Source organism: Cynocephalus volans, chromosome 6 (assembly GCF_027409185.1).
Source record: "Cynocephalus volans isolate mCynVol1 chromosome 6, mCynVol1.pri, whole genome shotgun sequence".
NCBI classification, from domain to species: Eukaryota; Metazoa; Chordata; class Mammalia; order Dermoptera; family Cynocephalidae; genus Cynocephalus; species Cynocephalus volans.
The window spans coordinates 1035164-1058896 of record NC_084465.1 but is presented as its reverse complement, the minus strand read 5'-3'; the positions used below and the strand labels follow the sequence as shown (position 1 = coordinate 1058896).

Genomic DNA, 23733 nt, shown 5'->3' with positions numbered 1-23733 from the left:
GTTCCCTACCAGCGTGGTTAAAGAATCGTGCAGATATTGCAAACAAATCCAGAGAAAATTAAAGCACTGAGCAAACCCCAAAATCTCATTAGTAGTAGAAACTGGAGACGTGTGTGTACTTCTGAGGCGTGGACGGCGTTCCTGGCGGTCAGTGACTTTCTGTGCAGTTGACAATCCACACGCCAGTGAGCAGCGGCCGCGGCTCTGCGTTCTGCTGGCTTCTCCGCCCCTGCCCCCTCCCCCTCCCACGCCTGCCTGCTGCCAACACCCGGCGTCCACCGCTGCAGACTCCACTGTGTCAGCAGAGCGCTCTGGGCCTCGGCACCCAAGCGTCAGCCCGCGTGGATGACTTCTCAGCCTGAGAGGCAGCAGCAACGCAGGGAAGAAAGATCCTCCCTTGGCTGGAAGAGAAAACATTGCCCTGGTGCCAGTCTCAGGTGAAGCGAGCTTCCCTCCGCTGGATCTTCAGAGACCCAAGCCACGTCTGACTTCCCCAATACCATGGTGGGGTGGCCTGGGACACGGCCTTCAGCAGAGAGAGACACAGGACGGCAGCCGAAGGACAGAGCCCATTGGCACCAAGATGGGGATGTGTTGGCTTCTGCCACTTCCACAAGGAGCTGGGGCCCAGCCTCCCCCACTGGGCTTGTCTGGAAACTGCCTCTCCATCTGCCCTACAGCTCCACATGCGGCAGGTGCATCCGCAGAGAGCGCTTGTGGCCCACCACGGCTGTGCTCGGGCATCTCAGGCTCCTCTGCACCTTGGGTTTCAGTCTTGTCCCTCTGACCTTCAGACCCAGCAAGAAGTTCCCTGAGCACTGACACCCCCGTCCCGAGTCTCCACCCCCCGCCCCAAATCTCCGGCCTTCGTTCCTCAGCCTCGGGCAGAGCCTCTGTCAAGCAAAGCCGTGGGGCTGAGCCTGAGCTCCCAGCACCCACCCCACATTCGGTTCTTCATGTGAAAACCTCTCCCGGCCCCAGGCCTGTCTCTCGCCGCTGCCCCGCAGCTTTCAAAGTCATGAGAAAATCACGGGCACGTCCTAGAAAGGCCCTTTCCAGGACGCGGTACTGAACAGCTCAGTGTGGGCAACACAAGGTCCATTTCCTCCGAAGAAACGTGTTTCCCCCAGTGCCTGATGGTTGAAAATACTTTTGCTTCATGTGGGAACCAGGGCGTTTGGCAGTAGGCAACCTATGTCACTGTGAACCACAGAGAACACCCCTGAAATCACGACGTGGTCAACGAAGCAGCAAACTTTCAACACTAACGTCCATTTCACAGGAACAAATGCTGCACTGACAGTAATAACAAGGGACGGATCCACGTACAGTTTACCTGACAGGAGGCTCTACCTTGAAGTGGAAGCAAAAGAACAGAGGCCACTTGCGCCTCTGGCCCCACTGTCAGGACGGAACCAGGCCGGCCGCACGGGCACGCGACCTGTAGCCACACAGGGCCCCACACTCAGACGAGCTCGGCATTTGTTTCAACGAGCTGCTGTCTTGCTGATTTCATCTCTGACCTGTGCTCTGTAGGCGATGTCCGTGGGACAAGGTCGTGCGCACCCCGGCACAGACCCCACCTGCCTACTGACCCCCTTCACCTTGTCACACACGGCACAGGGCCCGGGCGGCCTGCAGCGTGGAGCTCGGCCAGACGCGCATTTTGAGGAGCACATTCGCCCACACTGAGAGCAGCTGCTGAGAGGCCACGCTCCGTTTGCCCAGAACGTGCTGTAAACAACAACACTTTCCCGTGTTAGCCACCACGGTGCTGAGACGACGGCACGAAGGACGGGAGGACAACGCAGCCACGGTCCTTCCTGTTCACTGCTGGGCACAGGCGGAGAACCTTGGTGGAACACGCGTGCGTCGAGACCCGAGATAAAACCGGCCGAGTCAACTCTGCGGCGCTCCCGACGTTCTGATACTAACAAAACACATGTGCGTGTGAGCCACGGAACATGAACCGCACAGTTTATGTGACTCTGCATGTGAATTAAACGCTCTCATGTTTGCATTAAAGCCAGCATTGCACAATATCGAGACGAATGATGAAATTCATGCTAATAATTCAAAACCGTAACTTTTCTTTCTAGAATGATGTTGAATAGCAATGAAAGCGCTATGATGAGAGCAGAGAGGCCCATGAGAGGAGGCATCTTCTGTGCTAGTCCTTAAGCACCTCTCCCTGCTCTTTGAGCTGCAGGCCTGTGTTTCCCTTGGCACTTGGCCCTGCTCATGACGTGCCTGGCTCTGCAGGGCAGGAGTGCAGCTTCCCGCGATCTGCTGGGTGGTCCTGGGGCTCTGTGTCAAGGGTCACTCGCACACGCCCCCCTCCCTTTTCAGACCTGTTTGCATGGATTTGTGGTCGACTGTAAAAGCTGAACAAAGGTATTTAATCAGAATTCCCAAGCAGTTAACCAGAGTTCCCAATTCTGCTTCTCTTTCCCGCTCCCGAGGTACTTAGCAGAATGCCCTGCGTTGATTAACTCACCTAGGATATAATTAGCCCACACACCACGCCAGAGCTCTGTGTCCCCTGTGCAGATCCAAACCCTCCCTCCCGGCCCTCTGGTGCACACTTGTTTGAGTTCATGCAAGTCCTCAGCATCGTGGAAAGACTCCACCACACGCAGCACTGATGAGAAAAGCGCATGGCGCTCTTTGAGAATTTAGGGAATGGCATAAAGGCTCAGCCCCAGCCCCAGGTGCCTCATGGGCTCAGCTCCACACACCCCTGTCAGCTTCTCCCTCCTCCCAACTGGCTTCCATCACCTGCACAGGTGTGATGTCCAGTCACCCCCAGCAGCCTGCCTGAAAGGAAGTCTCAGTCTCACGGGCAACCCAAGGCAGAAGGGACTGGCTTCGTTCCACAATAAAGAAACTAAAACCAGGGGAGATGGCATGATGTCCACGACCGACGTGGCTCACAGGGGCACTGTGGGGATTTAACAGACGTCGTTCTGCTCCAAACTCGCTGCTCTCCCCACACGCAGTTCCCAGAGCACAGTCCAGGGACATCTGTGGGTCCACAAGACCCTTTGAAGGGGTCTTTGAGGTCAAAATTATTTTTACAGAATTCCAAGACATTATTTGCCTTTTGAGCTTTTATTCTCTCATGAGAGTACATCAAAATATTCCAGAGGCTCCATGGTTGGAAATCCCATAAACCAGTGCAGAGCAGGAGTGAGAACCCAGGGGCTTCCTGTTTGTAAAGTTGTAAAACAAAACAAATATGCCACACATACCACTAAACTTTATGTTTTAGAAAATATAGGTGTTATAGCTATAATGCAATGAGTTCATTATTTTATTTTTAAATGAATTAATAAATAGCTATTTTTAAATGTTACCAACTATAATTTTTAGGGCAGCAAATGTGGATAGAATTAAACCACGGAAAACCAGAAGCTGCTTGGGCTCCTCAGTATTTTTAATAGCATGGTCCTGAGGTCAGAATTTTGGAACCACTGCTTTGCACTCTGCCACCCAAGGTCTGGATTCAAGACCCAGCTCTGCACCAGCTGAGCAGCCCTCGGAACATCACGTCACTTGTGCCTCAGTTTTTTAAGTCTACTAAATAAAAATTTATCCTTCCTACAGCAAAAGGAAACAAAGGGTAGAATTTTATAATGCAAAATTACCTGAAATTTATACCCTGCTCCATTATTCTATGAAAATTGTAACAAAATACAGAATTCTAATTTACCACACAAGATTTAAGTTCCATTAAGCAGCTTGCAATCTGTAAATCTTAGAACATTCAGATAAAAATTTTAAGATGCAAATAGGGAGAAAATGATTCAATGTTAGGGGTTTTTTTTGTTTGTTTTTGTTTGTTTGTTTGTTTTGTGACCGGTAAGGGGATCACAACCCTTGGCATGGTGTCACCAGCACCGCGCTCAGCCAGTGAGCACACCGGCCATCCCTATATAGGATCCAAACCCACGGCCTCGGCGCTACCAGTGCCGCACTCTCCCGAGTGAGCCACAGGTTCGGCCCCAATGTTGGTTTTTAAAACAAGTTTAAGGTAACTCAGAGAGTGCTAGTCCTATGTTATACATGAAAGAAAGAGATATTAAGACATTGGAATCATCTGGTGAATTTTTTTTTTACAAAGGTATTTTATAATAGTAAACAAAATTTTTTTAAAAGGAAAACATCACAAATTACATTTAAAGTCAGTTGATAAGGAACAAATTTAACACTCAAGGATTAATATCCTTAAGGCAAAAAGAACTCTTTAAAATGAATTAGAAAAATCTCTGCAGAAATTTGGTGAAGGATATGAGCAGATTTAAGAGATGCCGATGGAAGGGTCCATATGAGGCCATACGAGGGAGAATCTTGGAGGGATAAGGCCCAGACCCCAATGTTTCTGAAGCTTCCTGAGGTTTTTCAACATGATGCCAGGACTGGGAACCACTGCTCTGAAGCCAGGAGCAGCTTCTTTCCTCCAGTACAGGGGAATCCAACAGATATTTGCAACAGGGAAAGGGCAATGGAGAAAACAGGCATTCACGTTTGTGTCACACAAAACACAGAGACAGAGAGAGGGCGAAGGCTGGTTGAGTGATTGATCAATTGATTCTTGGAAGATGGGCATGACCGTGGCAGCACTGCTTTTAGATATTCCCCAGTTCCCACATAAAAATAAACAGAGTAACTAGATGGTAAAAACAAATAAAAAACCCCAAGGGCCACATTTAAATCAAATCTAAATGAAGTCATCCCCAAGGACAGTGATCCCCAAGACGACATCCAGATAAAAACTGGGAAGAGGACCATAAACAATAAGTCTCAAGAAGTAAGGTGCAGAAATCAGTAAAAACGGCAGAGTAAGGACTTCCAAGATTTCTCTCTTCCAAAAAATCAATTAAGAAAACTGTCAAAAAATGCCAGAATCAATTTTTTTTCAGAGCTCTGAAAATTAACTAACGGCTAGCAGGAATCTGGAGGGAGCATTTACTTGAGAAAAATGGCTGATTCTCAGCAAGAATAGCAAAATTTCTGCCATTTTAACTTGCCCTATCTCCATCACCTTCTCTCCAGCTCTGCCACAGGCATGAAAAAGAGAGCCTGGCAGCCACCAGAAGGGCAGGGTGGGGTTGGTGCTCCTTGAAAACCTCTTCCCAGAAAATTTTCACTACATGACCTGTCTGGCAGTTCCCTGGAAGAACTCACTTGAAAGCCTGTCTTTATTTAATCTGACTCAAAGCTCACACATGGGAAAAGTATTTTCAGTAGGAGAATTTGTTGAAAACATTTAGAGACATTGTTTAACTTTCCAGCTGCGTGGGGTATGGAATAACAGCTGGGAAAAGTTGTAGGCTAACCAAAAAGCTTTGAAGAAAAGCTGGGGTATGAGATGTCCACAGGGGCTTTGGAAGGCCCTGCCATAATCCTGGGAATCTGGATGGCTACAAGCATGTGGAGGGCTGTTTGCATGCTCAGGAAAGTCATGAAGAGGCCCTAAGCTCTCACCTCTGGCTGATCTGAGGCTCTGAGCCAGCAGGAAGTGAAGGCTAAGGCAGAGTTGTAAACCTCCTGGCCAACTTTTGAATGTGCACCCCAACATGCAGAAAGAACTCTCAGTAAACTGATTTTTAGACATTTAAGGAAATCTGTCCAACCAATATCAGGCCACTAAGCCACCTGAGCAAAGACTGAAGTGGTCACACATGACAAAGTATACAAACCTTACAGAATTGGTTCTGAGAAGTCACTAAACAAGCAAACAACAATAAACAGCAATATCAAAAACCTCTCTCTAAGGAGAGAGGAGACTCTAATTTCAAAAACTGCCACATTATACTATTTTAAATATACAGTTTTCAACAAAAATGAGATGTGCAAAGAAACATGAAGGTATGCCTCATACACGGAAAAGCGAACAATGGAAACTGTTGTTGGGGAAGCCAGGAGTCAAACTTACTAGACAAAGACTTTAAAGGAACTACTTTAACTGTGTTCAAAAAATTGAAGGAAATGATGTCTAAAGAACTATAGGAGAGTGTGAATGACATCCCATCAAACACAGAATGTTAATAAGGAGATATAAGTTATATTTTAAAATAAAGTAAATTCACTAGAGGAGCTAAACAGCAGTTTTTACAGCAGAAGAAAGAGTTGGCAAATTTGAGAATAAGTTAATTGAAATTATCCAGTCTGAGGAACAGAAATATAAAAGAATGATATAAAAAATGCACAGAGCTTTAGAGAACATATGAAAACCACTGAATTGTGCATTTCAAAAGGATTGATGTATGGTATGTCAATTCTACCTCAATAATAAAAAAGTAGCCTTCCACATTATTGGCACTACACAACAATACCAGAAGAAAGAGCATCGTAAAGATAGAAAGCTTTATGAATCCCTTCACCTACTACGTGTTGAGGAAAACTAGATTCACATAAAAAGCAATATTTGGGGGAGAAAAGAAAGTTATCACAAAGGGACAAAAAAGATGGAGCACAAAAACATCATTATACACAGTAAAAAGCATGCTAGAGAGAGAGAAATCAAAGAAAAGAAAACGACCACAGCTCAAACAGTGATGCAGTATTCCAAAGTAAACTGAGGACAGTTTACAAAGGTGATTCTACACACAAAAAGAACCACACAAATCAGAATTGGAAAAACTCAGAAACATGGGGACAGAATGCAGGAAGAAATTAGAACTAAAATAAAGAAAAATTTTCATTTTAGAAATAAAAACTAATGTAGAAATAGCACAAGAACTCATAAAACAATGGATAATTTTTTAAGAAAATTAGAAGGTGAAGAAGACAATATTAAAAAAATTTAATGGGAAAAAGAAACAGAGAAAGTAACAACTATTGAAGACAGGCAAAGAAGATACAGTATTTGGATAACAGTACCCAAAAAAGAAAATCAAAGCAAGGGAACAGAACAGGTACTAAAAACTATAACTCAAAAAACTTTCCTGACATTAGATAAATAAATATGTATTATGTATAGTTATATCTTATTTTATCTTACACACACAGTTATATTTGAAGCAACATATTTAATGAGTACACAGGGTACCTGAGAATACTGACCCAGCATAACCAACAGCAAGACATATTCTAGTAAAATTAGTGGACTTCTCAGGAAACAAAACTTCTTCAAACATCTAGGCAAAAAGAACACGCCCTGGCAACTTCACTGCTAGGCACCCACCCAAGACAGACGGAAACACACGTCCACACAAAGACTTGTGCGTGTGTTTTCATAGCAGCATCATTCATAGTAGCCAGAGATGAATGAAAAATGAAAAAAACTCAAATGTGCTCAATTGGTGAGTGTGGAAAATGGATAAAGGGAATGTGCTATTTGCATACAATGAAATGCCATCCAGCATTAAGCGAGAAGGGGTTGCTGATACGTGCCACCACCAGCGTGGACCCCAAACACAATTGTGCAAAGTGAAAGGAGCCAAGGACACAAAGACACACGTGGAGTGATTTCATTTACATGAAATGTCCAGAAAAGGGGAATCTGCACAGACAGAAAGCAGATCAGTGATGCTGAGGTTTGAGCTAGGAATGGAAAGTGACTACACTAGGCATGAGCTTTCTCCCTGAGGTGACAGAATGTTCTCAGGTCAGACCGTGGTGACTGCTGCATGCTCTGTGAGCACACTGAGAACCGCTGAAGTGCGCCCTGATAATGGACACCCCAGTTACATCTCAAAGCTGTCAAAAAACAAAAAACACATGACTTTGAAAGGAAATCACATGAGATCGTCTTACTTTTCCAAAGCAGTGTTTTGTTCTGTTTTGTTTGGGCCGGAAGAAAGTAACATATTTGAGACAGTTAAAAAAAGATACATGAACTAGGGCTTTATATCTAGGAAAACTGACCTTCAAGTACGAAGGGTACAAACTCTTAAAAACAGGCAAGAAATCAGGGCACATTGCTCCGTGAGCCTTTCCTAAGGAATCTATCTGAGAACAAGCTTCAGACAACCAGCTAGACTGGAGACGTGGACGAAGGCCTGGGAGAGAGCAGCAGCGACGTGGCTGCTTGTGGAGTTGGATTAAAGGAGGGCAAAAGGGAGCTGACCACGTGATACAGCCCTGAGAATAAATGGGGATGAAAAATGCAAAACTGGGGGTAGCGTAAGCAGAAACATTCATAGCTATCTTCAGTCATCGTAGTCGGTGGGTAGTGTTGCCCTGTTATTGTGAGACTGTTACATACGTGAGACGGGAAAAACGAGTGACTGTGGCATGTTGTGATTCTATCATCCTCGGTCTCCTAGGAAACCACCATTCTCGTTGCAGTGGAGGAAAAGAAATTTAAATATAATATTTTTAAAAGGTTAAGTAAAAACTCTGTAGTCCTCATATGATTAGAGATATCTGTGTGAATTCGTGAGGACACACACATACGTACGTGCTCTGTGTTATTTTCTATATCTCTGTTTTATTTTACAGTAAAAAGGTTTAAAAGTATCTTGAAAAGAAAGAAAAAAGAAAGGAGGCCTTGTGATATGATCACAGCGCTGGCACACACCGGAGATGAGAGAAAAGGCCGGACGACCCGACTCACATTCCGGACGTGGCCCTCCAGGTCAGGCCAGCAAGTGACTGATGCGCGGTCGCCGTTCAGTCACTGTGCATCAGAGACGACCCGCGGCGGGCACTAGGTGCCAGGACGCAGCAGCAGGTGACAACGGCAGCTCTCGGAGCTCACGACACAGTGGAGTGCAGGGACAGTGAGCCAGGCGACCAGCGGTACCAAGTGTTCTGCGGCGTTAGGAAATCCAGGCAGTGGTGGGACAGAGCGCAGTGGGCTCCCCTGTGAAAACGACAGCACCAGCGGCCTGAAACCTCCACCATCAGAGCTCGCTTTGGGGAGACCCAGAGTAAAAGCACCAGGGCCAAGGGGACCGTGTCCTGAGGGGTGGCAATGACATCTGCAGAGGCAGGCAGAGACCGGGAAGGAGCGTAAGCGGGAGCGCTCCTCTGTGGCGTGCTCACCTGCACTCAGATATTGTCGTCGGCTGTGGCAGGATGAGGACGGCGTGAGCAGACCAAGTGTCAACCCTCAGCACAGGGGACCCACAGGCCAGCCCCCGCCCCACACACCTGCCCTCCCTCAGAAAGCCGCTCTCATCCTTCCAATGACAGCCTGGACAGGCTCCTGCCGCCTCCCGGTGCTAAGCTGCACAGCCCTCCATAGTCCCCCAATAACTCTGAGGTCAGAAATAAGACCCTGATGGTGGCCAAGCCTGCGGAGGCTGGGCCGTCCAGGGCCGCAGGGCTGCGTGGGAGAGGCGGCTCCCGGCTCCCCGCTTCCCCCCATCGCCACGGACGCAGCCCGGACCTGTCATCCAGCCGCCGACCTGCCACTTGGGGCTGTTTAAAATCAAGCCCGGGAACTAATGTTAGTTATTGAAAAAATGGGGTGTGTTTAATAAAAGTTCCTTTCACAGAAACACCTTAGGATGCAGAGAAACTGGAGTCGAAACGGGTTCAGTAGGTGCTAGATAATTAGAAGGACGGACCTGCTGTCCAGCGGCTGTCCCCATCAGGCCGTCCCCCGGTGGCGGCTCCGTCCACCCTCTCTTCCTCCACCCTTGGTGGTCCCGTAGCCATGTTCCCACCATGGGAATATCCAGCTGAATGGAATGTAATCCTGAGGGGCAAGCGCCCATGGGTGCCTCTGACACAAACCCTCTGTACCCACATCAGACTGAAGCCCAGCGCTGTCCCCCGACCCAGCTCCACGAGTCCACCTAGAGTTTGGGGTGGTGAGTCTCAGCTAGATCTCAGAAGAAGGAATGACTCCAATTTTCAGGGGCAGAGACTGGGTGTGAAAACAAGAGAAGGCAGGTGAGTAGGTGGAGGTCAACTGCAGGCAGAGAACAATCCAGAAGGACAGCAGAGCTCAGCTTCCCCAACCTCCAGTGCTGAGCAGCTCAATGCAGAACGTGCGCAGAACACACCACTGGCCGCCCCTCCTCTGCAGAGGCCACGAGGACTAGAACCACCAGAGTCTTCAATGGTTTTCTGTGATGTTCCACGTTGTTTGGGGATTTCTTTTCAGTTTCCTTTAAGGAATTATGACACAGTTAAGATTATTTTTTATTTTGCTTTCTTGCTTTTTGCTTTTGACATACAGCTCAATACATCAGGAGATTATTGCTAGAAAACAAATCCATAGCTATGTTCATGACAGCAAATTGCATGCCAAGTGACACTTAGATGCAGAATTTTAATGGCTCATCAGAAAAAGTGAAATGCGTTCTTAAAAGTGTTAATACATGAGAGAACGGTGTGTCTGCCCATGAAATAATGCTGCCTGGAGTAGACAAGAATGGTAAAAACGAAGTAAACATATTTTATTCCTTGATGTATATACTTACATTGAAGAAGGAAGTTGTAGAGTTAAATCCCATCTACCCTCCCACTTGGTGAGAAAGGCCCCAAAAGCAGCGCAAGCAGCCGTCTGTCACTGAAACCATCGCCCCCATGACCAAGAGGTGGCCTTCACAGACAACAGATAGAAACACACGACCAAGTCTCTACTTTGAATGCGGTTACTGAGGTAGACTGATTTCAGGGGTTCTGAAAAAGTTCTCTCTCCAAAAGTCGTCTCCACATCAGGCTAATGAAGCTCAGGAAACCAGGAAAGATTAGGGGTTCTTTCCTCTGTAAGATGCAGAATCCCCAGGACCCCTGGAGTGCTGGCCACAGTGGAGTCTTCCGTGATCAGGGCTAAAAATCTGAAAGGCCCAGGGAGAAACTGAGGCAGAGAGCAGATAATACTGACTGGGGAAACCAGAAAATAAAACTTCTAGCTTACACAGCGCTGCTGGAAAGGATGGTGTGAGATGAGGAGCCACAAAGTGGTGCAGACAGGCACCTGTGTGTGCATGTGTATGCACGTGCACCTGTGTGTATGTGCTTGTGTATATGCTTTGTGCATGACTGTGTATGCACGCATATGTATGTGTGTGCCTGTTGGTGCATCTGCTTGTGTGTATACATGTGTTTGCATGCCTGTGAATATGTGTGTAAATTTTTGTCTCTGTGCAGGTGTGTGTTTGTGTGCATGTGTGCCTATCTGCCTGTGGGCACATGTGCTTGTGTGTATACATGTGTGTGCATGTGTGTGAATACATGTGCCTGTGCATGTGTCTCTTGTGTGCCTGTGCCTGTGTGTACGCATGTGCATGGCTGTGCACGTGTGTGCCCCCCACACTGCCCACCTCATCTGCTCCCTCTCCAAAGTCATCTTCCTAGAGGTGCAAGCCCTGCAGCCCCTGCTGCCTCCCCTTGAGTGGGTGTGTGGGAAGGGCAATGGGAGTGTGCAGCACAGTCGGGACCTGGAGAAGGGACCGCATGAGACCTGCAGTGCATCAGTCAACAGGCTTGCTCCCACGCGTCTTATTTTCTGATAAAACACCCAGGATATGACAGTGTGAAGTGACTGATGCCAAAACAATGATGGTGAAGAAGTCTGGTATTTGTCCCCAGTCACAGACTGACCCCATGTCCCACCAGCCCAGCGCCCCTGGAGGGGAGAGATCCAAGCAGCCCATTCCTCGCCCCAGCAGCGCTTCCCAGGATGTCTGTTCCTGTCTGCAGGTGGACATGCTACAGCGCGTTATTGCCTTTGCCATCACCACGGTGGCAAGGAAAGAACCAGAACACATCCTCTTTCCTGGAACGCTGCTGCTCTTCTGGTGTTAGACCTTACGTGCAGAGCCAACCAGCTAAGCAGAAACCTTGCAGTAATCCCCCCGAAAACTAACAGGAACGTGTGATCCACGTTATCGTTATCATAGGCTGGACATGGAATATCAAGATAAATAATATTCAACATTTGGAAATACTTCCATTTACAAAATGTTTTAAAACATTTCATTTTATTTTACCTTCACGATAATCCTGTTTGATTATTCACATCTGCCAGATGACGAATCAAGTCCCAAAGAGGTTTAGTAACTTCCTCTCCCACCACGTCCTCCTTGGAAGACAGTTTGGTGATTTCATATAAAACTGAACATGCTCTTTGCATACAATCCAGCAACTGTGCCCCTTGGCACTTAATCAAATGACTTGAAAGCACATGTCCACACAGAAACCTGCACAGGATGTTTACAGCAGCTTTACTCATAATTGCTGCAACTTGGATACAACTGAGACGTCCTTCAGTAGGTGACTGGATGAATAAACGGTGGCACATCCACGCAAAGCAATACGATGCAGCGTAAAAAGACGTGAGCTGTCAAGCCACAACAAGACGTGGGGGAAACTCAGATGCACGCTACTAAATGAAAGAAGCCAGTCTGAAGAGGCCGCACACTGTGTAATTCCAACCACGTGACATTCTGGAAAAGGCAAACCCTACGGAGACAGTAAACAGATGAGTGGTTCCAGGGGCTGGGGGTGGGAGGGTCAATGGGCAGAGCACGAAGGATGTTCAGGGCGGTGGAAATACCCTGTATGACACTCTGATGGTAGACACATGTCATTATATGTTTGTCCAAATCCACGGAATGTACAAAACAGAGTGAACCTAACATTAACTGTGGACTTTCATTAGCAATAATAGATCAATACTGCCTCATCCATTGCCACAGATGTGCACACAAACGTGCACACAAGCAGACGCGGTAATGGGGAAGCTGACGGGGGTGCTGAGGAGAACACGCCAGCTTCCTGTACTTTCTGCTCAACTTATTGAAAATCGAAAGCTGGTCTAAAAATCAAACCCATTCATTAAAATCTGCTTGCCTCCATTTCTAACCAACTCCGTGGAGTGATATCGTTACGTCTCAAACTCACTTTGAACTTGAACACTAAACCCAAAGTCTACTTTAGTGTGGGACTGAATTCCAATGCAAACTGAATTCCCAGCTCCACAGGGTTCCTTCCTTACAGTTAGGGCACTGATTAGAAAGGAATAAGAATAGGAGGGGACATACGGGCAAACCCTGATGGAACTATGGACACTGGACCCCTAAATCCAACAAGCCTACTTTGCCAGCAGAAGCACCTCCTGTCCCGCTGCAGAGCTCAGCCCTGCCTTGGCCTGGAGAACCCATAATGCCCCCTCCCTGAGGCGGCTGCCTCGCAAGGCCCTGCCATCCACTTGGGGACCACCCGTACCTCTCTTGTGGCATCCAGATCTGAGACTGGGCACAAGCCCCGGCAGACCCAGAGGCAGGCTCTGGAGCATGGCCAGGAGCCAGTGCCACACACACAGAAAGAAATGCAAGGCTTTGCCAACTGGGTCTCCAGGGTGTGAGGGCAAGGTGGATGGACAGAAGTTGAATCACAGGTCCACAAAGCACAGAGCTCCCTTTGGTGTTTCAGATTGAGGGCTGGAGATGGCCCTACAGTTTCCATGGTTGGTTGACATAGACACAGACCCAAAGGGAGTCTACATGAGATTAAGTTGAAATGGCAAAACTTCTTGGTGTATCATAGAAGAAGTGCCCAAAGGCTCTGGGACACTAGAACAGATTTACCCTGAAGACCTGCTGATGACCCCACAGAGTCCAGAGGACACACGTTTCATAACGACCACAAGAACTGACTTCACAGGGTGTCTTAGCCTCCCCGAAGAGCTCTGCGGTGATGTACCTCTGTAGGTCTGACATTACGGGGGACCTGCTCCCACAATCCAGGACCCCTATGTGCAATGGGGATGATGGGATCCTGGGGCAGCAGGCGCCAAGTCGTGGCACCAAAGAAAGGGTGGACGTGGTCCCCATAAAGTGAGAAGAGTCTGACTCAAGCTTCATTGGTCACAGTGTTTCTAGAACTGAAATAGGTGGGTAGCCTACCAACATCTTACGGATCTAAACCACGGGCAGGAAAGTTCCAGATCTACTGAGCAGAAGTTTGACTTAAATCACCCAGAGAGTCATAGCCCCTCAGTGGATTCCCAGACTTGGGTCATCTCACAGACTGTGTCCCTTGAACAAAGTGGGGGGAGCGGGTCTCCTTAAAGAAGGACCCTGCTACATAAGCCAGAGGTGTATCCTGCTAATCTTTCTCCCAGTCTTCCACAGAGGGGCCTGCAGCCTCTTACCAGGGTGACTGTGCTCGGGGGAAAAGGACATAATCAGACTTTTCAGTGATTACTGGACACTGGCTCTGACCCGACACTAAAATGTCACCATGGCTCACCAGAGTAGGCACTTATGGAGGTTGGGTGATCATGGAGTTTTAGTCCAGGTCCCTCTCACAGTGGGTCCAGCGCATCCCCAAATGTGGTTATCTCCCTGTTCTAGGATACGTAATTGGAATAGACATACTCAGCGACCGGCAAAATCCCCACGTTGGTTCCCTGACCTGTGTGCCGAGGGTTATTATGGCAGAAAAAGCCAAGTGAAAGCCACTAGAACTGCCTCTACTTACAAAAATCATAAACCAAAAGCAACACCACATTCCTGAAGGACTGTGGAGATTACTCATCAAGGACTTGAAAGTTCAAGGGTGACAATTCCCACCATGTCCCCATTCAACTCGCCTATGTGGTCTGTACAGAAGGCAGCTGAATCTTGGAGAATGACAGGATTATTTACTGTAAACTTAGCCAGGTGGAAACTCCAATTGCAGCTGCTGTACCAGACGTGGTTTCTCTGCTGGAGCAAGTTAACAGCTCCCCGAGTACCTGTACGCAGTATTAACCTGGTGGGTGCCCTTCGCTACATCTGCAGTGTAGACCCTCAGAAGCAATTTGTTTCCACGTGGCCGGGCCAGCAATACACCGTCACTGTCTTGTATCAGCAGTGTGTCAGCCGTCCAGCTGACACCACCATCTGGTCTCAGGGGCCTCTCCACAGGTCATCACTGTGGTCCCTTGCATTGATGATATTATGCTGGCTGGACCTAGTGGCCAGGAAGAAGCAACTGCTCCACACACATCAGTAAGACACTTACATACCAAAGGAGGTCAGAGTCAGACAACAATGCCGTCTGGAGCCTTTGAAGGCCGCTATCAATGAGTCTCAGCTCAAACCCTTGGGATTTTGGAGCAAGCATGTGACGTTTTCTAGGATAACTACTCTCCTTTCAAGAATCTGTTTTTGGCCTGCTCCTGGGCCTTAGGCGTTACTATAAACTAGTCATTGTGGGTCCTGCCAAGCCACAGTGCTGGGCACACACACAGCTGTCATCAAAGGTAACTGATGCAGAAAGAAGTGGGCTCGAACCGGTCCCGGGGCTCAGCTAGTTTGCTTCCGGAAATGGTCCAGATGCCCATGGCCCACACTGCGACATGACCTTCTTCCCCAACCTGCAGTCTGGCTTCGTGGAGAGTTCCCTACAAAGGCTGGACTCAGATGACTCAGGCCTGGTCTACAGATGGCTCACACGATACACAGGCACAACCCAAAAGTGGACAGCTGCGGCACTACAGCCCCTCTGCAACATCCCTAAAGGACAGAGGTGAGGGGAAGTCCTCCCCATGGGCAGAGCTCGGGCAGTGCCTCTCGGTGTTCATTTTGCTTGGAAGGTGACATGTGTTTATACACCGATTCAAAAGCTGTAGCTAATTTTTTGGCTCTGTGGCCAGGGACATGGAAGAAACGTTACTGGATAATTGGTGACAGGGGTGTCTGGGGAAGAGATATATTAGACAGAATTCTCTGAATGGGCAAAAAAAAAAAGGTAAAGACATTTATGAATGCTCACCAAGGGTGACCTCAGCAGAGGAGGACTTTAATGATCAGGTGGACAGGATGACCTGTTCTGTGGACACCAGTCAGCCGCTTTCTCCAGCCACCCCTGTCATCGCCCAGTGGGCTCATGAGCAAAGTGGCCATGGTGGCAGGGATGGAGGTTACGCATGGGCTCAGCAACCTGGACTTCCACTCACCAAGGCCGATCTAGCTACAGCAACTGCTGAGTGCCCAGTCTGCCAGCATCAGAGGCCAACGCTGAGCCCCTGATGTGACGCCATTCCCGGGGGCGATCAGCCAGGCACCTAGTGGCAGGTTGATTACACTGGACCGCTTCTATCATGGAAGGGACAGCATTTTGTCCTTACTGGAATGGACACTTACTCTGGATATGGATTTGCCTTCCCAGCACAAAATGCTTCTGCCAAAACTACCATCCATGGACTCAGGGAATGCCTTAGTCACCGTCATGGCATTCCACACAGCATTGCTTCTGACCAAGGAACTCACTTCACAGCTAAAGAGGTGCAGCAATGGGCTCACGCTCATGGAATTCACTGGTCTTACCATGTTCCCCATCATGCTGAAGAAGCCTGTCTGATAGAATGGTGGAGTGGCCTTTTGAAGTCACAGTTACAGTGCCAGCTAGGTGACAATACCCTGCAGGGCCGGGGCAAGGTTCTCCAGAGGGCTGCATACGCTCTAAATCAGCACCCAATATATGGTACTATTTCTCCTGTAGCCAGGACTCACAGGTCCAGGAATCAAGGGGTGGAGGTGGGAGTGGAACCACTATTACCCCTAGCTACCCACTGGCAAAAAATTTTCACTTTCTGCCCGTAAGAACATATGTTCCTCTGGTCTATACATCTTAGTTCAGAGGGAAGAATGCTTTCACCCTGGGATGAAACAATGATTCCATTGAACTGGAAGTTAAGGCCACCCCCCGGGCTACTGTGGGCTCCTCACGCCTCTGAGTCAACAGGTTAAGGGGGTGTGGGACCGGCAGGGGTGATCCTGACTCTCAGGGCAGTGAGATGCTTTTGCACAGTGGGGTGGGCGAGTGATGTCAAAAATGCACAGCATCTCCGGGATCCCTCTATCTCGTGACTGGAGTCAACAAAAAACCATCAGAATCCAACTCAGACAGGATTGATAATGCCCAGAACACACAGGAACGAAGCTTTGTGTCACCCACCAGGCAAGGAACCATGGCAACTGGACGGCTTCCTGAGGGCAAGGGAATGTGAAACCGGTGATGGGAGAAGGTAGAATCAGCACTAGCCACGGCCACACACAGAAATGAGGACCATAATAGCTACGAGGACAGCCCACGGCCACACACAGAAATGAGGACCATAATAGCTACGAGGACAGCCCACGGCCACACACAGAAATGAGGACCATAATAGCTACGAGGACAGCCCACGGCCACACACAGAAATGAGGACCATAATAGCTACAAGGACAGCCCACGGCCACATGCAGAAACGAGAGCCAAAATAGCTACGAGGACAGCCACACGTCACACGATTATCAACGACAAAATGCACATTCAGTGGTGGTCCCATAAGATTACTGTGGCTGCACCGCATAGCCCAGGCATGCGCAGGCTGTACCTTCTAGGTGTGTGCGAATGCACTCTGTAATGCTCGCGTGACGACGAAATCACCTAACAACGTATTCTCAGAACATGTCCCCATTGTTAAGAGACACAGGACTACATTTCTCCCTTATTTTGATTTAAATGTGTTCGCGTGTGTGGGACAAAATAGCTTGTTTCATTCCCTTCTCTCATCTCTTACTATCTGAGATAAGACGTGAAATATCTTCGTACTGTCTAGGTAGTGAACTTTGAATCTCATGATTTAAGTCACAGGATATCAAGAGGGGAGAGCAGATGGCAGGGTGGACAGTCACCACCCACAGACCTTAAAGACACCCTGTCTCCTCCTCTGGGGAAAGCACCGCGGGACCCTCCCCACCAAGGCCATGACCACGGCAACGGGTTCCCGTCCACTCCTGTGGCTCCAGCTGGCCCTCGGCCCCCACTTCACATCCACAGCCCCTTCCCGCTGCCTGCCCTGTGGGTTCCGGCGCCAGGCACAAGACAACCCTGATGCATGCCCGGCCAGTTCCTGTGACCGCGCAGGGTCAGCCCCTCCAACACCACGCTCAGGGTCTCCCAGCGGCTCTGCCTCAGGTTAAACTCTATAGTCGGTGCCGTGGGGAGAGGGGTGTGGTGGTCAACTGACTGGGAGTGACCAAATCGACATAATTGATTGTGCAGGACTTCCCAGCACCTGCAGGCCATCGTACACAGTGAACGTCCATGGGGAGGAACACAGGTTGTCCGAGCACACACTTGTTTTCTTTATGGGGTGACATGCATACCCCTGGGGAGTGCCATGACCCCAGAACAAACATAGAAGTTCAAGTCCAAGGTCGTGTGGGTTGCCTGGTCCCACCCCCAGCCCTGCTCCCCTGGGCGGGAGACGTGTGGATCTGACCCTGCGAGAGCTGCTCTTCAAGTGGTGTCATGACCACTGCCGGTGGCCACCAGTCGGCTCTTGTCCAGGTGGGAGGAGACATGACTTCGTAAGAGCAACAGGTCATTGTAAGGCTGGGCCTGATGACACAGCTTCTCCCTCAGTTTTAAAATTATACACATGTAATAAAAGCACATACAGTATAAACTATGTATATAATAAAATCATATACAGTTTTTAAATTATTGTAATTTTTAAAATTATCTTCTTGGCACCCCTGTGAAGTAAACAGGTGACAGGAATCTCCTGCAACAAAATCATATAACAAAAAATTGCACAACACGCAGAGGCCAACGGACCCTCTCAAGGCCAACCCAAGGCCAAGGTGGGTCTGACCAGGCTCAGGTGGGCAGCCACTCGGCCACGCCGTGCCAGGCCTGGCCCTCAGACACAGCAGCCTCTGGCATCTGTCATGATCCAGACACGAAGAGCCCTTACAGCCCCTGTATCGTCAGCAGCAGGCCAGGGCCCAACCCACGACCAAACACCGTGGTGGGAACCTTCTGGGCACCGCACTTCTGGCTGCCCACCCCATGACACGACACGAGCTCATTCAGTCCACTTCTGACCCCTGCTCCCCAAGAGGCCACGATGTCTGAGGAGCAGCAGAGCCTCCGCAACGCACCGTGTTGGGAGACCCCGCCCGCCCTACCTGTGCGGGAGAGCTTCTGCAAGGTGCCTTGCAGGTGCTGCACAACCACCGGTGACACGTCATAGCGGTATGTGTCTGTTGCTGGAACCTTCTGGCACCTTCCAAACACTCCGTCTGTGAGAAAGGGAAGGCAGAGAAGAGAGAGAACATGACATTTCATTTTAGGGCAGAAAGATATCACACATCCTTGCAATATATTCTCACTGTGCACCATGGCGAGGCCTGGAACGCGGCTGTAGAAAGTCATCAAAGAGCTATCAGAATTCAGAAGCACTTGGAAAGTGATGGTGTGTTAAATAAAAAACACAGCATCATGGAAAACACGAATGGGAAGCTGGAGAGAAAAGGACTTGCAAATCCAGCGTGGTTTGAACTGTTTTATTCTACTTTCCCTGCCTCTCCCAGGCCCTCCCCAGCCCTCCTTTTTGCAATTTCACATTTCTGATGTGAAACTTGCTTCTGACAACTCAATGACCAAAAAAGTCAATAATATCCAGGGCCAGTTTTCCAGATGAAAATTAGAACTCCCAGGAAACATAAATATCAATTTGCAGAAGCCGTGAGGATTCGGTGAAACGTGTCGCACACGGGCCGGGACCGGCGCTGGGAACGAGGCGGACTCGGCACCCGCAGCTGCCCGCGAGCTTCTGGTGATGCGGGGAGGGACGTGCTCGCTGAACAATGTGCTGTTAATGGGGCCTAATTTATTTAGTTCCAGTCCATTTGTCTGAAACGTCAGACTCTGCTCACCCACATCCTTTCAAACCGCACCTTCTAGCTGATTTGGGCCCTAATTAGTCTGTACTCGGCGAATGGTTGACTTCGAGACAAGCTTCCTGTGGGGGTTTCAAGCACGTAACCCACCTTCCTTGTGCACACAAAGGACCGATTCAGGGACTGTGCTTCTCGTGCAGGGCGGCCACCTGCGGTCTGGCCGGGTGCATGGAACGGGTTCTTTCACTGTTCACAACAGTCCTGTCGCAGGGTGGCTGAGGAACGCCGTTCAGACACAGCAAGTTCAATTAGCAGAACCACATCTGCACGGTGCCAGGCCCACTCAGCAATCACGGGTCTGATGGTACATCCATGCCTACCACGGCCGGGGCCACGTGGTTAGCAGAACATAATCGTAAGTACCACAAGTGTCTCACGGATTTCTGTGGGACTTTGCAGAGCCCAAAGAATACGGGGAGACGACTGTCCCAGCTGCTCAGTGCTGGTGCGTGACGGCCACACAGGGGAAACCGAGCCTGCCGTGGTGCTTCCCCCCGTGCTGGGCCCCAGCACGTGGCCCCTCAGCCTCCCTGAAGCTCACAGAGTGGCCATGAAAAGTCAGGATGGCACCAGGAACGACCCCGCAGAGGACAGGGCGTGTCCCCACTTCCCCCACCCAGACTGACGGACAGGCCGCTGGGCAGCAACGTGGACAGAACACGCACCCCTGTTCTTTTGCGTGTATCAAATACAAATAACTCCGAGCACGCGCATTTGGGTGGGAGGGAGAAAGGGCAGAAGGGAGAAAAAATAAGGAACTACTGAAAACATACCCAAGACTTTATTCTACTTCTCAAATGAAAATATCTTGAAAGTAGAATCACCATATGGAGAAACTGGATGCAGCATTAAAACGGTCCAACCCCGTACTTCACAAATGAAACTCTGGGGCCGGAGTGTCATGACTAAGCCCACGAGGCCACGAAGGAGGAAGTAAGAAGCTGAGCCCGTGAAGAACAGAAGCACGTTCCTCGATTCCAGGCTGGAGCCCTGTCAGTGACCCCCAAACCCTGGCCAGAGCCAGCAGAGCTTCCTCTTACAGGCAGGACACGTGGCTCAGAGACAGGACCACACTCGTCCCCACTGCGCAGGATCAATGTTCTGCCCAATGAATCGGTGAACGTGCTGCCCACTGTACCCCCCACCAAGAACCGCACCCGGTTCACAGCGGCTGGCCTGGCGCCCACGCGCACTGGACACATGCACCCCGGGCTGGACACAGGGTGGGTCATGGTCTCAGCCTCATGAGACCGCTCCCTGGAGCCAGAGGCCACGGATGAGCTTGGTAGTAAAAATAAGAGAAACACATCTGTGGTTAACAAAACACCCCCAAAGATATGCAGAGAATCACCTTCCTAAGGAAACCCATGAAATCACTCAGGTTTTCATAAAGAAAAATGGCCAAAGACGATCCCCACCTGTTCTGGAACTTTCCACGTAAATTCTTCTTCTGAAGTATAGTGACATCTTTAAATTTTATTTGTTGCATACAATGTAGTAAATATATTCTCAGAATAATAGTTATTAGATTTTCCTGAAATCTTTCTTTTAAACATGTATTTAGAATATGTGTAACAGATAATATTGTTTGTGCTCTTAAAATAAGTCTCAGCTAATAATGTTGTCTTAACAGTGTGAAAGCTGAGATTAAACTAAGCATTGATTCCCTTTGCCCCTAGACTGGATCCATGATGGAGGAGAGACAGAACTGTCCCCAACGCATTTTTTAGTAGACTTGTTTTTTAGATTTTCAACAAAATGAAGAGAAAAGTAGGGAGATTTCCCATATACCTCCTGCCCCCACAGGCGCAGCGTCCAACACTGTCAACACCCCCCCACACACAAGGAGGGTGCATTGGTCATAACTGATGAGCCTACACTGACACATCATCCTCACCCAGAGTCCACGGTTTACATTAGGGTGCACTGTTCATCCCTCCGCCCCACAGCCCCTGGCGACAACTGATCTGTTCACTGTCGCCATAGTTTTGCCTTTTGCAGAATGTCACAGAGTTGGAATCATACAGTATGCAGCCTTTTCAGATTGGCTTTTTTCAGTTAGTAACATGCATTTGAGGTTCCTCCATGTCTTGTCAAGGCTTGACAGCTCGTGTCTTTTCAGTGCTGAATAATATTCCTCTGGCCGGATATAACACGGGCCATTTATCCATTCGCCTAGTGAAGGACGTGGGTTGCTTCCAAGCTTGGGCTATTATAAACAAAGGTCCTATAAACATTCGTGTGCAGGTTTTTGCGGGAGCATAAGTTTTCAACTCCTCTGGGTAAATACCAAGGAGCATGACTGCTGGGTCATTTGGTAAGAGGATTTTTAGTTGTGTAAGAAGCCGCCAAACCGTCTTCCAAAGCGGCTGCACATCCTGCGTGCCCACCTGCAGTGAACGGGAGCTCCTGCTGCTGCACGTCCTCGCCAGCATTTGCTGTTGTCGGTGTTGTGGATTTTGTACATTCTGTTAGGTGCGTGGTGGTATCTCGTTGTTTCACCCAACACATTTTTCAACAGTGAAATTCATCTTGATCAGCGTATTTAAAGGACACACTATATGGGTGTCCTCTGTTCTAATAAATAATAAGCAATAGCTTTGCTGAAGGTGATCATGACCAGAAACAGAGAGCCTGGAAGACCCCATGCATGCCCACCACCACCCTCCTTGATTTCCAGAAGCCAAAGTTGCTAGCTTTCCCTAAATATGGATATATGGCTAGTAGCAAAATAGAAAATTAAAGAAATCCCTAAATAGATTTGACAGAATTGATTTTTTAGTGGCCAGAATTTTGAGACCAGCGCTTTCTTCTTCTGGGTCACTTTGCCAATAGACTGGACCCCAAAATCTGAGCCTCCCGTGCGGTGGAGTTAGGGGCCCAGGCAGCCGGAGAATCACCGTTCTCATAGTCCAGGCTGGGAGCACCTTTGTTCACATCAGTCTAGTCTCTAAAACCATCCCAGGAGTGACACAACCTGAATCACCTGGCAAAGCGACTGTATGATTGCCCTGAAAATTACCTGGGACTCAGCATTTCAGGATCCCTCTCCTGAATGGAGCCCGTCTACAACTCCCACCTCGGTATCCCCAGGACACTCGCTGCAAGACCCCATCTGGGGTTTTTCCTATCGCAGTGCCTCTTATAAACGTTCATCTGTTTTTGACTTCTTTCTACTTTTTTATGTCTGTGCCTGCACCCCATCAACACAATCCCTTCATCTGGCTGGGCCCCTCGGTCCAGCCCAGCAGCCCCACATGTCTGCACTGGACACAGAATTGAAGCTCATGTCATAGCAGCATCGAGGCTGGGTGCCGTGGATTCTGCAAGCCTTTCTCCGAGACCCTTAGAACCTCTTGTCTTCTACAAGAATCGGCATTGCACGAATGTCCTTGATTCTGAGTCTCAGCACGGGAGGAGCATCCCAAAAATTCATGGGATCTGAAGTTCATGGGAGGTAAGGACGGGTTTGCCTATGAAAACTGTGGGTTCTCCAGTTCCTCAATCATCAGGCATTGTCACCATCAAAACACCCGTGTGTGCACATACGTGTATATGTGTGCACATGTACAAATACACCTATGCACACACGCACAGCTCTAGCATCTGTTAGCTGCCAAACTTACGAGGCGAGCCCAAGGATGCTGCTATTCCAGCGTCATAAATTCATCTGGTAAACAGATAATGCTAATAGCTCCATTCAGAAGCCTAATTCCCTCACTCCTTCCTAGTAAACAGCCTTGCTGCCTCTTCTCTCTTTTCTCTGCAGGATAACTCGGCGTTTCTAACCACAACACCTCCCGCACACTGGGAAGCGCCTCCCCATGCTGACAGCTGGACCTGGAGCCGCGCACATCACTCTGCGGGCCTCTGTCTCACACCCTCACCCAGGAATCGCACAAGCACACAACTGCAAGTGTCACGCAGATGGATGGTGGAACAGCCAGGGGACACGCACTCTGGCAAGAACAGACCCCAGGGGCTCTGCTCTCAGGAGCTTCCAGGCTCCTGGTGCCATGAATGCTCTGCCACGGGCCGTTCGGTTATAACTGTGTACGGGCTACAGGAAAGGGCAGGCCACGAAGAGAGCATGGGAGAGGGG

General features: G+C 49.0%; 1 protein-coding gene across 3 annotated transcripts in view; it reads right to left on the bottom strand.

Annotated features, from left to right (window-relative positions):
• The window catches only part of PTPRN2 (protein tyrosine phosphatase receptor type N2), a 906619-nt gene that overhangs the window by 670402 nt on the left and 212484 nt on the right, over positions 1-23733 (bottom strand). For all 3 annotated transcript variants that reach the window (XM_063099753.1, XM_063099755.1, XM_063099754.1), the window contains one exon: positions 18858-18971. In XM_063099753.1, the coding sequence (XP_062955823.1) occupies positions 18858-18971 (114 nt within the window). The remainder of the gene's footprint in view (positions 1-18857; positions 18972-23733) is intronic.